Genomic DNA, 14,972 nt, shown 5'->3' on the forward strand with positions numbered 1-14,972 from the left:
CCTTCTTTTTCTCCAACTGCATTGTAGCTCCAGCCTCCACCAACGACGACCACAGTCACTACGGCAACGAGGATGGTGAGGGTGGCTTCCCCCCGCCCCCATCCCCGAGCACGGTGGAAGAAATGAACAGGGATTTAACTCTCGCTGCCCCACACCACAGGTAAACCCCCCCAACAACTAAAAACCCCATTAATGTTCCCTATATGAGCTAAAGGAAAGTCATTCCACATAAATGTATGTAATGCAGAGTATTTTAGTCACTTTTTCCTGTGTTTTCAGCTGCAGTTTCAGCAAAATCGGCCTTTTAATCCACAAATGTGGGCCAGACGACCAAAACCTTTAAAAAATCTCCTTATTTAAAGTGACAGTTATTTTAAAATAGCTATTAAAATAAATCTAAATATCAGTTTTTTTATTGCACTGTTTTCACTTTATTTATGGTCAACTTTGAAAATTTCTTTCTTTATTTTTTGCCAGTTATTATCTTTTAAGTTTTATTTCCATTTAGCAATATAGCATCCACCCTGCATTTTTTTTATTTTTTTTGTAGTTCTACATATAAAGTTTTTTTAAAGACCCGCTCTGATCATCTTTTCCTCAGTTTTCAAAGCGTTCCCAGATATCTTTTGATTAGGATTAAACCGTTTTTGTCGTTTTTGTAGACATATTTTTCGCAGCTCAGTAGAAAGTCACTTTTTTGAGGGTGTAGGTGGGGCTGTTAGCTTGGATGTTAGACTAGCTAATTTCCCAGCATGCCTTTGTTTACATTAATTATTTGAACACATTTTAAAGTTCCTTTCCTTGAATTCTCCATTTAAAACTCTTATTATGTGGGGGTTTTCCTGCTTGTGGGACTGTTGCGTTACGTTTGTTGTTGTCGTACCGCAGCAGTTAAACGTCTCCGTTGTTGTTGTTTGTTTTTTTTGTAGCGATCCGTCGCCAACGTCTGCAGCTCCCCTCAGAATGAAGCGCCTGGATCAGGGCGTCGTTGGCAACAGAGCCTCCAAGAGCATGGACTTAGGTGAGGCACAGCACCACCCCACCCCACCCCTCACACACACACACACACCCCCACACAGCCGTCACATGTCTCTTATCGCAACATTTCTTTGTTTTCATACGGAGCGCTCTTCTATTATCCACAGCCTTGGAGGGGGTTTGACCTCTTGAACTCGTGCGCTTTGGGGCTTTCCGTCCAACTGAGATCACAGCGTCTCGTGTGTGTGTGTCTGTGTGTGTGTGTGTGTGTGTGTGTATTTACTCGATATTTGCCAGTGTATAAAATGTGTGTGTGTGTGTGTGTGTGTTGGTGCGTGCAGGCGAGAGCCAAAGCACTGACTTCCTGGTATTAACCTGAGCTGACCTCCTTCCTCTTCCTCTCTCATCCTTCTCTCATTTTTTTCCCCTCCGTGTTTGTTCTGTGATGATCTCGGGCCTCCTCCTCTGGTTTTCCGGGTCCTCCTCCTGCTCTTCACTCCTTCATCGCTCTCCTTCGTCCCGCCGCTGCTCTTCTTCCTCTCTCTGATTTCCAATCCTGCTTCATTATGTCCAGTGGATTGGCTTTCTTCCTGCAGCACACGCCTCCGCCACCCGAGCTGATTGGCTTTCATTACAGACATGGGTGGTCAGCACACACTCTCCCTCTCAGGGACCCACTTCAATCCCCACCATCTCTCCCCCCTCTATGGTTTCCATCTCTCCTCCATTTCAATCTGTTTTTCTTTCCTCTTCAAAGCTCCCCGAGCTGAAATGAGGTGGTCAGCAGAGCGGCTGTGATTGGAAAAAAGGTGGCAGGAGCTGGGATGGCTCTGACACCGACCAGCCTGGATGCTTCATATTTAAAGAGACAAACGCGTTCCTCCTGCTCAGCGGAGGTCCACGCATGCAGGTCTTTACGCTGGCTGAGCTGCGGCGCTCTACAGCAGGTTAGCGATTATTAAACACCACTTGACAGAAGGAGGTGAGGCGCTTTTATTGACCTGACCGCCTCAGCAAACAGTCTGTTGACTCAGAGCTTTCACTCAGACGGGGAAGCCTCCACCGGCTCCTGTTAGGATGAAGTTAGCGGCTCAGGAGATAAATGCCGCTGGAGGAGAGTTCTACTCTCTGAACTCTTGTTTTTTCTTCAGATCTTTTACACACTGTTGCTTCTACTCACCAATGCATTTTTGTGCCTCAGAAACTCGCTCAGTGCAGAAAAAAATCTGACTTTTAAACACAAACACATGAAAAAGGTGTTTTCCACAAATTCAACATGTCCCTGTGGCATTTTTGGAGGACGGTGTAGGACACACGCTAATAAACTCAACTTAAAACTGCATTTCTGAGAATTTCAAATTGTTGTGAATCTGGGAGTCGGATCCGGAAGTGACGTCTGGATGGCGTCCTTTTTGGTTGGTGCCAAATATTTCCGTCTATTCATTCCAATCGTTCTCTTTTCTGTCCCTCTGTCAACTAATCCATCCATCCATTACGTCGTACTAATTATCTGTCCATCCGATCACTAACCATCTTTCATTCTTCCAACCATCACTTAACCCATTTTTCACTCATCCATCTCTCCACCCAACTATCCATCCTTGGATTCCAACCATCAACCCTCCAACCAGGGACCCATTTTACCAACTATTCGTCATCCATCCCTCCATTGATCCATCCATCCCTCCATTGATCCATCCATCCATCGATCCATCGATCCATCCATCCCTCCATTGATCCATTCATCCATCCATCCATCCCTCCATTGATCCATCCATCCATCCATTGATCCATTCATCCATCCATCCATCCATCCCTCCATTGATCCATCCATCGATCCATCGATCCATCCATCCCTCCATTGATCCATCCATCCCTCCATTGATCCATTCATCCATCCCTCCATCCATCCATCCCTCCGTTGATCCATCCATCGATCCATCCATCCATCCATCCATTGATCCATCCATCCCTCCGTTGATCCATCCATCGATCCATCCATCCATCCATCCATTGATCCATCCATCCCTCCATTGATCCATCCATCCATCCATCCCTCCGTTGATCCATCCATCGATCCATCCATCCATCCATCCATTGATCCATCCATCCCTCCATTGATCCATCCATCCATTCATCCATCCATCCATCCATTGATCCATCCATCCATTCATCCATCCATCCATCCATTGATCCATCCATCGATCCATCCATCCATTCATTGATCCATTCATCCATTCATCCATCCATCCATCCATTGATCCATCCATCGATCCATCCATCCATTCATTGATCCATTCATCCATCCATCCCTCCATTCATCCATCCATCCCTCCATTGATCCATCCATCCATCCATCCATCCCTCCATTCATCCATCCATCCCTCCATTCATCCATCCATCCCTCCATCGATCCATCCATCCATTCATTGATCCATTCATCCATCCATCCCTCCATTCATCCATCCATCCCTCCATTGATCCATCCATCCATCCATTGATCCATCCATCCATCCATCCATCCCTCCATTCATCCATCCATCCCTCCATTCATCCATCCATCCCTCCATTGATCCATCCATCCATCCATTGATCCATCCATTCATCCATCCATCCCTCCATTCATCCATCCATCCCTCCATTGATCCATCCATCCATCCATTGATCCATCCATTCATCCATCCATCCCTCCATTCATCCATCCATCCCTCCATTCATCCATCCATCCCTCCATTGATCCATCCATCCATCCATTGATCCATCCATCCATCCATCCATCCATCCATCCCTCCATTGATCCATCCATCGATCCATCCATCCATCCCTCCATTGATCCATCCCTCCATCCTTCCATCCATCCATCCATCGATCCATCCATCCATCTATCCATTGATCCATTCATCCATCCATCCATCCATTGATCCATCCATCCATCCATCCATTGATCCATCCATCCATCCATCCATCCATCCATTGATCCATTCATCCATCCATCCATCTATCCATTGATCCATCCATCCATCCATCTATCCATTGATCCATCCATCCATCCATCCATCCATTGATCCATTCATCCATCCATCCATCCATTGATCCATTCATCCATCCATCCATCCATCACTGTATTTATTCGTCACTCTTCCATCTGATCATCATTCTTTTCAATCCATCTATATTATCCACCAAACAAACTATTTACTCCTTTGTCCATCCATCCATTCATATATATATATATATATATATATATATATATATATATATATATATATATATATATATATGGGCATGAGGGGGTTTAGAGGGATTTTACATTTTATCTAGCCTTTCTCTGAGGGAAAGAGCCGCTTGGCCGCCGGCCATGCAAACTTTTATCTTCTCTCTGCAGAAAAGGATTCTTCATTATCTGCCAGGGTCATGCAGCTCAGAATATTTTCCCCTCACAAACTTTAAAGTATTACTTCTTATTTTATCCTGCGCCCTGCAACAACAGAGGTGTTTCTTGCGTCTGGGCTGCAGGGTTTTATGAATGTTCTTTTATTTCCATTTTACTGTCTACTACCCTTCCCCCCCCTAAACACCAAAAATCACGCCTCATCCTCCTTTTTCTCCTCACTTTTCAGCTTACGCCTCCATCTCTGATCTCCCCGTCCTCATTTTCCTCTCCCTCATCCATCCCACTGGGAAAATTGACCTCATAAAAAATGAAAAGGATTGTTCAAGAGAAGTGGCAGCCTAATGAAAACTGATTATTGCGTCACGTGATGCTCGTGGCGGCGGGCCACCTCAGCGCAGGGTGTCGGCCGTCTGTTTTGTTATTTTTCTCGTCGTCTCTTCTTTATCTGCTCTCATTTTCTGTCATCATTTTTTGCTCCTATTTTCCAGTTTTTTCATTTCCTCCCCGTCTGCCGTTGCCGCGCCGCCTTATGCAGAGACTCATTTCAGAATACAGGCCCGCACCATTATTCAGCAGCTCTGGAGCCATTTAAAGCTCCTGAATGACCCGCATGCAGCTCAGTGCATCACTGTTCATCACAGTTGTACTAAGTCTGAGTGTTTTTGTGTTCTAGTGCCTGATGAGAGCAACTTAGGTGGGAAAAGCAAAGGTAAGCCAAGTTCCTTTAATCTTTGCTTTGATAAATAGTTTTTTGTCACTTCTGAGGTGAAGAATTGAGGTGTGACTCATTCAGACCAGCAAACCCACAGTGCAGACACCTGACTATACTGTAAGAAAAACAGTTTTTTTTTCACTTAAATGTCTTTTAAGTGAAACACATCACAACCCATTTTGATTGGAGTTTCTCCAGATTCGACAGGTAGTTTCATTTAGAGAAAATCTAAAGCAAACAGGCAAACGAAATGGGTTACAAATAAAACCAACGAAAGTTTGTTAACCATTTGCTTCATTTGGAGAAGTTTGGAGTTTTCTAAAGTCCCAGTTTAAAGGAACTTGGGTTGTTGGCTTAACAGTAAATTGATTTGTTTTGATCTTCTAGAAGCAAAGAAATCCTCATTTTGTTATTTTTAGGAGTTTATCTGCATTTTTTATGATCACACATAGTAAAAAACCACAAAAAACTCACTTTAGGATCACAAGTTCACCTGTAAAAGTGTCGACAATAGGCATTTATTTTGAAATTGGTTCTTCTGTATGCCACTTATGAGTCAGAACTGCAGTAGTGTTGGTGTTTCTGGGTGAAAGTGATGGATGGATGGATGGATGGATGGGAAATGTAATTGTTTATTTTAGTTGATGGATTTATTCAGTATAAAGACATAAAACCTTCATCCATGTTAGCACCAAGTGCATAAAATAATTATTGAATAAAGCCTCTAAGGTCTTACTGTCGCTGGAATAAAAGACGCTCAGTCCTCTGAACAGTAGCTGTCCCATGTAGAGGACGTTACCTGTTGGACATGACCTTCATCTTCGTCTCATAAACTTCTCCGACAGAATCTGCCCAAACTCCAAGAACCGACCCAACCCTCTTCATCCATCTGTGGAGCTTTTTTCCTGTCTGAAAGCAAGACGAGTTTTTCCACCTCGGTTCTCGAGTCACTAGTCTGGTTCAAACCATTGACTGTATGTGGGAACTGGACTGAGTGCCCCCCCCCCCCCCCCATAGAGAATTAAACAGCGCCGTCATTCTGTTGGTCAGAATAACCAGTTTATCTCTAAATCCTTTTTGCTAATATGTTCGGGATGATCCTTGTTTTGTCCCACATTATGAACTGTCCTATCAGATGCCTCAATAAAAGTAGGCGGAGCCTGCATGCTCCCGCGTCCAACGTTTGAAATGTTTGACAGATTTTGTGTAGCCCGCTTTCAATGGTAGGGGTGCGGCCTTCTTACAAGCTCACTCCTGATTGGTGAGAGCGGTTGCCATAGAAATGTTGACTTGCGACGTCTGGCTCTTACCATGCTCTGTGTTTTCCACCATGTCCTAATAGGCTGGACACACCTGAACCAGGTAATCGGGCATGAGTAGCGCTTTATCTGGAGATCCTGAAGACACACCGGCCCTCACGGCCTGGAGTTGCCCATCCCCGCCCTAGAAACACCAAATGTTGCAGTTCCCTAAATGACCACTGGGGGCAGGTTGCAAAAAGAGATCCCTTTCAAATTTACTCTGACTTTAGAGCAAAAATTAACTATTGTGAAGTCTGATTTCTGCAACTTTTCAAGTTCACGAAAACTGTTGGGTAAAGCAAAATGACCGACCCGCTTCTGGCTTCAGTCTTCCCTCAACAGAATCTCATCATCGTCATAGATTATACGCCCAGTGTTGATATGAAAATGTGTTTTTTTCCAACATATTTGTTCAAACACCTTCACTTTATCACACGATTATTGGTGCTGTAGTTGATTATCCTCCAGAAAAGGTGAAGACGTGATCGTCTGCAGTCCCTCCTGCCAGAATTGACTTCCTTTTTCATTGTCTTTTTCTGTGTGAAAGCCCAAAACAGCATTTGTCAGAAAATGTTCTGACATCATGGTTTGACTGCCAGAGCCAGGCTTGTGCGAGTAAGTAGGTGGAACCATCCTCCTCCTGCTCCTCACACACACACACACCAATGTTGATCCATTGAACCCACCAGGACCGGCCCGCTAAGCCTGCTGCCACTGGAATACAAATGGGCCGAGCTGCGACCCCAAATCCCCCACACTCCGCTTTAACTGCACCAGGCTTTCCGAGCGGCCACAGCCATAAAGGCCTCATCATTAATAAAGCGATCCGTTTCTCCGCCGCAGTACTCCCCCCCCCCCCCCCCCCCGCCCAGTCGACATCTCATCTAATGCTTATCGACGGCGCTTTTGCCTGTTTCTCATTTTTGCTGACGCAGCGGATCTGCCGGGTTTCCTGCCCCGCAAACCCCACCCGCCACCACCCGCCCTTCCTAAGTGGCCCCAGTGTTTCTTTATGAGCTTTGGCATATTTCATTAGGAGATGGTCTTCAGAGGCCGGCCTGGCTTCTTTAATCTGACTAAAACCTCTCCAGCCCTTCCCGTCTCGCTTCTTACTCATATTTTTTTTAATCATTTTTTCTAAGATTTAAAGTTATTTGTGTTTTTTTTTTATTGCTCAAATTTCAGTTGTTGGCTTTTTATCGCAATCTCTTGATCATTCTCCCATTTTTAGCCCCTCCCCCCATCCCAGAAGTCTCTGTCCTACATCCCATCCTCTTGATCTTTGCCTTGGTTCCCCCCAACAGGCATGTTCCTTTTTCTTCTTTTTTAAGGAACCCGACAGCCAATGTGCTCCCCTTTTGGTGTTTCTTTGCTGAGTCAGCTTCAGCCCAGCGCCCCCCTCCCCACAGCTAGTGTTACAGTGTTCGTGCGCTCTCACGTGCACACAACGCCCCGCAGATAGCCGAGCTGAATCCCAGCGTTCCTCGCTCTGCTTTCTGCCCCATGAAAGTCTAACATGTCCCCCCCCCCGGCGGCGGGCTGCCCTCCCACAACACACCTGGGAGCTCATCCAGCCCAAACACCCGCCCACGATCTGCTCTTCGCCTTCAGCTGCAGGTTTTTGCATCCATTCTGCAGGTTTTTTGCCTCTTCAGTTTGCATTTTTTCCATGTGTATGTGTCTTATTTATTCAGTTTAAATTAATTCATCCTCATTTGCCTTTTTGTTCTTCCATTATGCAGAGAAAAACTTAAAAAAAAAAAAAACCCAAATATTTAAGGCTTACAGGACATCTAAAATCGTGTCCATGTCAGCATTGATTGATCTTTTCCTGTCTTTTTGTTTACCTTTGGGCTCGTCCCATCAGGGGTTACAACAGCAGCCAATCAGATTTCACTGATGCACACAGGTGCTTTGGCAAAGAGTTTAATGCCAGTAGCTCTTCCCAAAACAACCCTGTATTTGATCCGGGCTTGGGACGGGATCAAGACCCGGGGCCTCTTTTTTTTCTTTCTTTCAGTGCATTGTACTCCACATTCTGATTGGCTGTAGTCCTTGTCAATCAATCTCTGTGCTGCATCTCTTGTACAAAGTGCTTTAGTTTACTAAAGTTTCTTAAATCTTTGATCAGATCTTTGTTTTTTTTTATTCTATAATCCTCGACTTATTTTTCTTTAAAGGTTTTAAAATCTGAGAGAGAATTGTGAAAATGTTTGTGTGTAGAAAGTGTGTAGTAAGGACGTTGACTGCCTGCAAACATGTAGAATCCTATTTTGGGGATTTCACCTGCCGCACTGAAATCTGTGGCCTTCAGCTCTGACCTGCTCGTTCAGCTATTGGACAGGACAAGTTATAAAAATAAAAAGGAATCAAATGATCAGAATTTACTTTCAGTTTTCAGCTGTTTGTTTTTGGCAGAAAAATGTCAGCTCTAATGGTATCTGACAGACGATACCCAATCAGAATGCATGAGTGGCTGCCTAATGAAAGAACAATTAAGTCTGTGTTGGGGGAGAGAAGGGTCATGATGTCATATCTTATGAGGTTTCACGGATCCATTTTTCTTCTTCTAGATTTATTATTTTTTTTAAGTTTGAAAGTAATTCCAAAGCAGATTTGGACGTTTAATCCGAGTGTTTCTTTCTTAAGTGGCCAGACTTTGGTTGGTCCATCATAACGTGTTCTGGCAATAAATCAACTCTTAATTATGGTGGGTTTTTTCTATTTTTAGTGTAGTAAAATGGATTCCAGAAGACATCTGCGTCTGGTCTTTCACCCAAATCCTTTCTGAGTTCAAAAATCCACATTTTTTTTTACCTCAACCTTGTATGGATCAAGCGATCAGTGAGGGTTCTCCTCTTTTTTTCTGTGGCTAAATCTGTCTGTAGGCTCCTCTAATTAGATGTTTTCCAGAGAACATGCTAATAAACGGCACAGCCGGCGTCTCCTCATCTGGTATCCGTGCTCTCTCCCACTCCTGTGGTGAGGCGGTGCAGGTGTGCTGTAATTATGAGACGGCCTTTTGAGTCCTGTCCATCGATTATAGAGATTCATCCAGGTGGAGGCTAAAGCTGCCGTTCCCTCATACATCCAGGCAGATACACTCGATTGCAGCGGAACGACCGCTTCATCCAGCTCCCCCTTCAGCCTCTAACCCAGCAGAACCTAGTCAGGAAGTGACGGGAGGTAATTGAACAGCTCTCTCAATGGGGTGGAGGTGAGAATGGCCAGAACATGAATTAGATTAGTCTTACAGCTGGAGGACTAATTGGGTAGGAAGTTGTTTGATGGACCGTCTTTGATGGAATTTTTAAATGTCACCAAAGCTGAAGAAATAAACCGCTTTTGAAGACCGGTACTTTGGCCCATTTGTCATGCTTCAAACTTGTTTACATAAAACATTAAAAGAAACATTTAATTTAAAAAAGAAAAAGTGAAGGACTGAAAACATTAAAAAGGACATTGTGGATGAATAAACAAAAACAAATGCCGCTGAGAACATGAACTTCAATAAACTCAATATTTCAGTAATTGACTGTAAATAAGACCTGGATTGACTCCTCCCCCCCTGGTGTTACAAACAGGAAGTAACTGCTGGCTCCAAAAAAAACAAATTTTTAACATATTCCTTATGATCCTCATTTTTTTCTTGATATCTTTTCCGTAGTTCAAGTAATTCAGGTTAAACTGACCGATCAGATGCCTCAATCGGAGTTTGTGGGGTCCTGCTGGCGCCAACATCCGACATTCCAAACGTTTGGTTTTCAAGCGGTAGGGGTGTGGACGTCCAACAAGCTCGCTCTTTATTGGCCGGAGTGGTTGTGATAGAAACTCAGACCGACTCGGACCAATCGCTGACGTCTGGTTCCAACATGGCGCCGTCTGTATTGCGAAGAGATGGCGACTTAATCGACTTCATTTGGTTGAAGTCAACCATTTTCCATGGGTGACGTCCCACTTACTCCAACGGTAGAGCGCATAAACAGAGAGCTCGCAGTTATGGATGACGGGAAGTGGGGGCTTTCTACTCTTGGCTCTTAGATCTTGGCTAAAAACGGCAAAGTCATAATGGGAACGCTATACATATATATATATATGTATATATATATATACATATATATATACATATATATATATATGTATATATATATGTATATATATATATATACATATATATATATATATATATATATATATATATATATATATATATATATATATATATATATATATATATATATATATATATATATACATATATATATATATATATATATATATATATATATATATATATATATATATATATATATATATATATATATATATATATATATATATATATATATATATATATATATATAGATATATAGATATATAGATATATATATATAGATATATATATATATATATATACATATATAGATATATATATATATATATATATATATATATATATATATATATATACATATATAGATATATATATATATATATATATATATATATATATATATATATATATATACATTTGTTTGTTTTCAGTCTGAAATCACCACAGCCCGACAGTTTAATTCGTTGTTTCAAAATAAAGGTCTTATCACATGAGACAGCGTTTACCTGCTCGCTCCCAGTGGAGTTTTAAAGGTGTTTTTTTTTAATCCATTGAAAGCCATTAAAATCTCCATATATTTGCTGGAATGGATCTGTTTTCTTAGGACAGGATTGAAAAAAATCTACCGCTGAGAACTTTTAAGCTTCCAAATAAATCAGCTGTAGAAACCATTTCAGTCCCCGTATACACTGCATCTTTGTAAGGAAACTCTGTGACCTTTATTGTGGCGGGTCATAGCTTACAGGTGTTGGAACAGTGTGTGTGTGTGTGTTTACGGCAGAGCCTGTTTTTACTGGCTTCCAGAACAGCGGTTTCAGCTTTTTATTAGTAGAGATTGGCTATACGGTTGAAAGGTGTGTGGGTGTTGTGTACGTGCACAACCGAAACCCACCCACACTTAATTCTGCTGTGACCAGAAGCAGCAAGACCCCATTCAAGTGTCTCCCTGGTAACATGGTATCAAGCATCTTTAAAACACTCAGAAAGCTCGCCGCCACTGTAACCCCCCAGCAGTTTTAATGGAAGGGGCACTTTCTTGTAGCCGTGGCAACCTTTTTGCCAGTCTGCTACATAGCAGCGTGCTGCGGAGTGCATTGCGGTCCGGTTGATGGGCAAGTGTTAAGATCCTGCTGAGACAAGGAGTGGGGGGGGGGGTTCCGAGTTGTTTCGCTCTTGTGCCTTTTATTGTATTCTTTCTTTTTGCTGTTTTCCAAAAAACAGCAGAAAGAAACCCCCGCAAAAATACCAAATCGTATATTTTCTTTTCAGGCAGATCTTTACTATAAGCTGACATTTGTTCTAGCAGTACATCATTCTGTGGGCAGACATTTGCACTTCCTGTTGAGGCTGCTTACAAATTAAAAGTAACCGTGTCCGTTCCACTTTGAGCTTGATTTTTACTAATCAGAACTCCATGGGGGTAACGTCAGAGGTCACTGCTCTGGTGTAAATCTGTCTATATTTGCCAGCTTCCCATTTTCAGCAAGTTAGGGTCTTGACGCACTTTAAACTACCGTAACTTTTCAATATCTATGAATCTCGTAACTCTTAAACGCCATTATTTATCCGAGAGGGTGACGACCACGCAACTGAAAAATTGACAAAAAGACCCAATATAATCAAGAGTGGACCATTTTCAATGGGGTTCATTTAGAAGCAAGAAGCCAACAATCACCTGTCAACTAAACGACAGTACTGCCAACCCCTTGTATATTTGAGGTATAGGGCAGGAGAAGGGCATGTGGGAATTAGGGATGGCCACTATGTTGGTGCCAGTATCGCCCGATGTTTGCAAAATGTATCGATATCAGTCCGATATTTAAAAAAAATCTGATGTTTGTCTGACTGTTAGAGACACTTAAATACTGGCAAATATCGGCCGTCAGCCGGGGCTGCAGGGGAAATATCGGTATCGGCCGGAAAAAGTGATACGTTGGTAGAAAGGTCCCTGCAGACCAGTGATGCTACTCGGTTCTAAAGTTGGAGTACCAAACCCTCATTTCCAGACATAGTAATCCTGCATTCCAACTAGGCCTGCACAATATACCGCAAATTTATCGTTATCGCAATATCCAGCTCTGCAATATGCATATCGCAAAAGACGGCGAATATCGCAATAAATCGCAAACCCAAAATGTGTTAAAACAATCTTCTAGCAGCTTGAAGCATTTAACGAATCAAATAAATCCCTTTATGCTTTGACCAATCAGATGGACGCCTTCCCATTGTTGACCAATCAGATGGAGTCCTATTATGTTAGATGTTTGTCCCCCGTGTCGACGAGGGTCATTTGGAGTATAATTTTTAAACTGTTGCAATGAAATGGGAATGATGTTTTTGTTTATTTTTCTATTTGTTTATTTACTGCAAATTATATCGTTATCGCAATATTGATCACTAATATCGCAAGTTTTCCTCATATCGTGCAGCCCTAGTTCATACTAGGTCACGTTTAAGTTGTGGGCCTCTATCTTTTTTCTTCATTGTTCATTTATGTTTTGGCCACAGCTATAGGTCTTAACTTTTTCTCCTTTTTGAAAAAGACTTGGATTTTAAGTTATGTTGACTTATTTAATAACACTTGCAGTAAAATGGAAATGTAGGAGACACCAACCTATTTTATTCCTGGGCATCTATATAAATTTTTTGTAATCATTCATCATAGTTTTGGCAAGTTCTATGGTAAATATATTTTCTTCTTTTTGAATAAAACTTGGACGTTAATTTAAGTTGTGTTGAATTATTTGAATAAAACTCACACTGAAACCAAAATGTATTGGTATTTTTGCTTTTCTATTTTTCCATTTATCGCAAGTCATACCGTCATCGCAGTTTCAAACACTGATATCGCATATCGCAGATTTTTCTAAAATCGTGCAGGCCTAATTCCGACTGAGTCATACTCTTCCTTCTTGAAGATCTGTCCGTTCCGTTTATGGTGGAACTTTCTCCGAATGTTGGTCCTTTCAGTCCCTGAATGTGGAGGTAAAAGGCCAGAGGCTACGTCTGCTAGTCTGCACTGCTGTCTGCGTCATGCAAACCTGACAGCAGGAAGCCAGCAAAGGAGCTGGAGGGACATGAATTACACAGGGATGGAGGTAAAGATGTATTTCAGGTGGACACTAAAAACTACTATTTGGGTAAATGTTGGGGGTTGTTGTTCACCTTTTGGCATATCTTAAATGTCAGGGTCTTAATTTGACCATTTTTTGCTTCCAGACAGCCCAACAAAGGCTTAAGCAGTCAGATTCCGAGTGATTTCTAAACATACTTTCAAATGACATTTTCCGTGAGTTAATTCTGAAGTTGCAGAAGCGCTCCGTTGGACATGGAAGTGGCGTGGTATGGTCGATTCGGATGTCCGGTGCTGATCTCCGAGGGAGCCGTCACAGCTGTGAAGGGCATCACCGTCTTTCAGGCTGTTTGTCAGAAACGTGCACCAGCTTGAGTCGGTGGCAATCGGGCAGACGTGATGCGAACGGATCCGCGGGAGCATCTGCCGGCGCAGCGGGTGGCGTTATGTGATAAACGGCGATTTCACCCTCCATTGGATCGAGCTGGCGGTGATAGCCACCTCTTCCCCTCTCATCCGTCCTATTAAACCCTCATTATTCATTTACTTCCCGCCTGAGCCGCCTGACACACACGCAAACACGCTCCAGCAAGCCGGCGTTTCAGCTCACATTTCCTCTTTTTCTCATCTAAAGCGGTCAAGGACACAAACGGTCTTTTTCACCGGCGGTTCTGGTTCTTCCCCACTTGGAGAGCAAAGTTCTCACATTCTGTAAATGAACAGCAGCGTTTGTGTGAACCGCTGCACTGCCAAGGAGCTTAATTCTATCAGGCTGTGAGCCGGACAGCCGTAATTACATTTGTGACACAAATCCTGTCTCTCAAATTGAGCGTTTTACCCCCCCCCCCCTCTCCCTCTAGTTCTAACCGCTTATTCCCCATAAATCCCACTTCCTCTCAGAAAGTCAATTTGGGGCTTAAAAGGCAGAACTTACTTTGGGCCCCCTCCTCCTTTGACTTCATTACCACTTTAGTTTTATTATTTCATGATTGGTACTTAAAAATTCCTTACCAGGCCCTTTGGGGGTCCACCTGGACGCCCCGAAGGGCAGCTTTACCTTTTTTGTCATTTCCTTCTCTTTGCTGAATTAGCTTTGGCCTTCGCTGAGCTCCTGGTCGGCCGTCTCCGTTCTTTCATTCTCCATTTGGAGGCCAGACCTGCGTACAGTTAGAGGGCAGCTAATGTGCCCTTCCCAATCTGTTGCTTATGCTTGAGCCTGTCAGTTTCTATATTGCTACTATTCCAGCTCATTCATGGCTTCTTTCTTCTCTGCCTTGAGAGTTTCTCAGGGAGAATTTCAGACTTCCGTTGCTTCTAAAGTGGATCCTGCTTTTCAAATTCCTTCACCAAACCGTCTCCTCTCTTCATCTTCCTGGTTTGGGGCTTTTAACCTTCAATTT

At 42.8% G+C, this 14,972-nt stretch overlaps 1 protein-coding gene across 3 annotated transcripts in view; it reads left to right on the forward strand.

Annotated features, from left to right (window-relative positions):
• The window catches only part of pard3ba (par-3 family cell polarity regulator beta a), a 167,972-nt gene that overhangs the window by 77,507 nt on the left and 75,493 nt on the right, over positions 1–14,972 (forward strand). For all 3 annotated transcript variants that reach the window (XM_023966108.2, XM_023966113.2, XM_078931566.1), the window contains 3 exons: positions 28–160; positions 930–1,021; positions 5,046–5,081. In XM_023966108.2, coding sequence (XP_023821876.1) covers positions 28–160; positions 930–1,021; positions 5,046–5,081 — 261 coding nt within the window. The remainder of the gene's footprint in view (positions 1–27; positions 161–929; positions 1,022–5,045; positions 5,082–14,972) is intronic.

The sequence above is a fragment of the Oryzias latipes genome, chromosome 2, assembly GCF_053564925.1.
Source record: "Oryzias latipes strain Hd-rR chromosome 2, Olatipes_Hd-rR_3.1".
NCBI lineage: Eukaryota > Metazoa > Chordata > Actinopteri > Beloniformes > Adrianichthyidae > Oryzias > Oryzias latipes.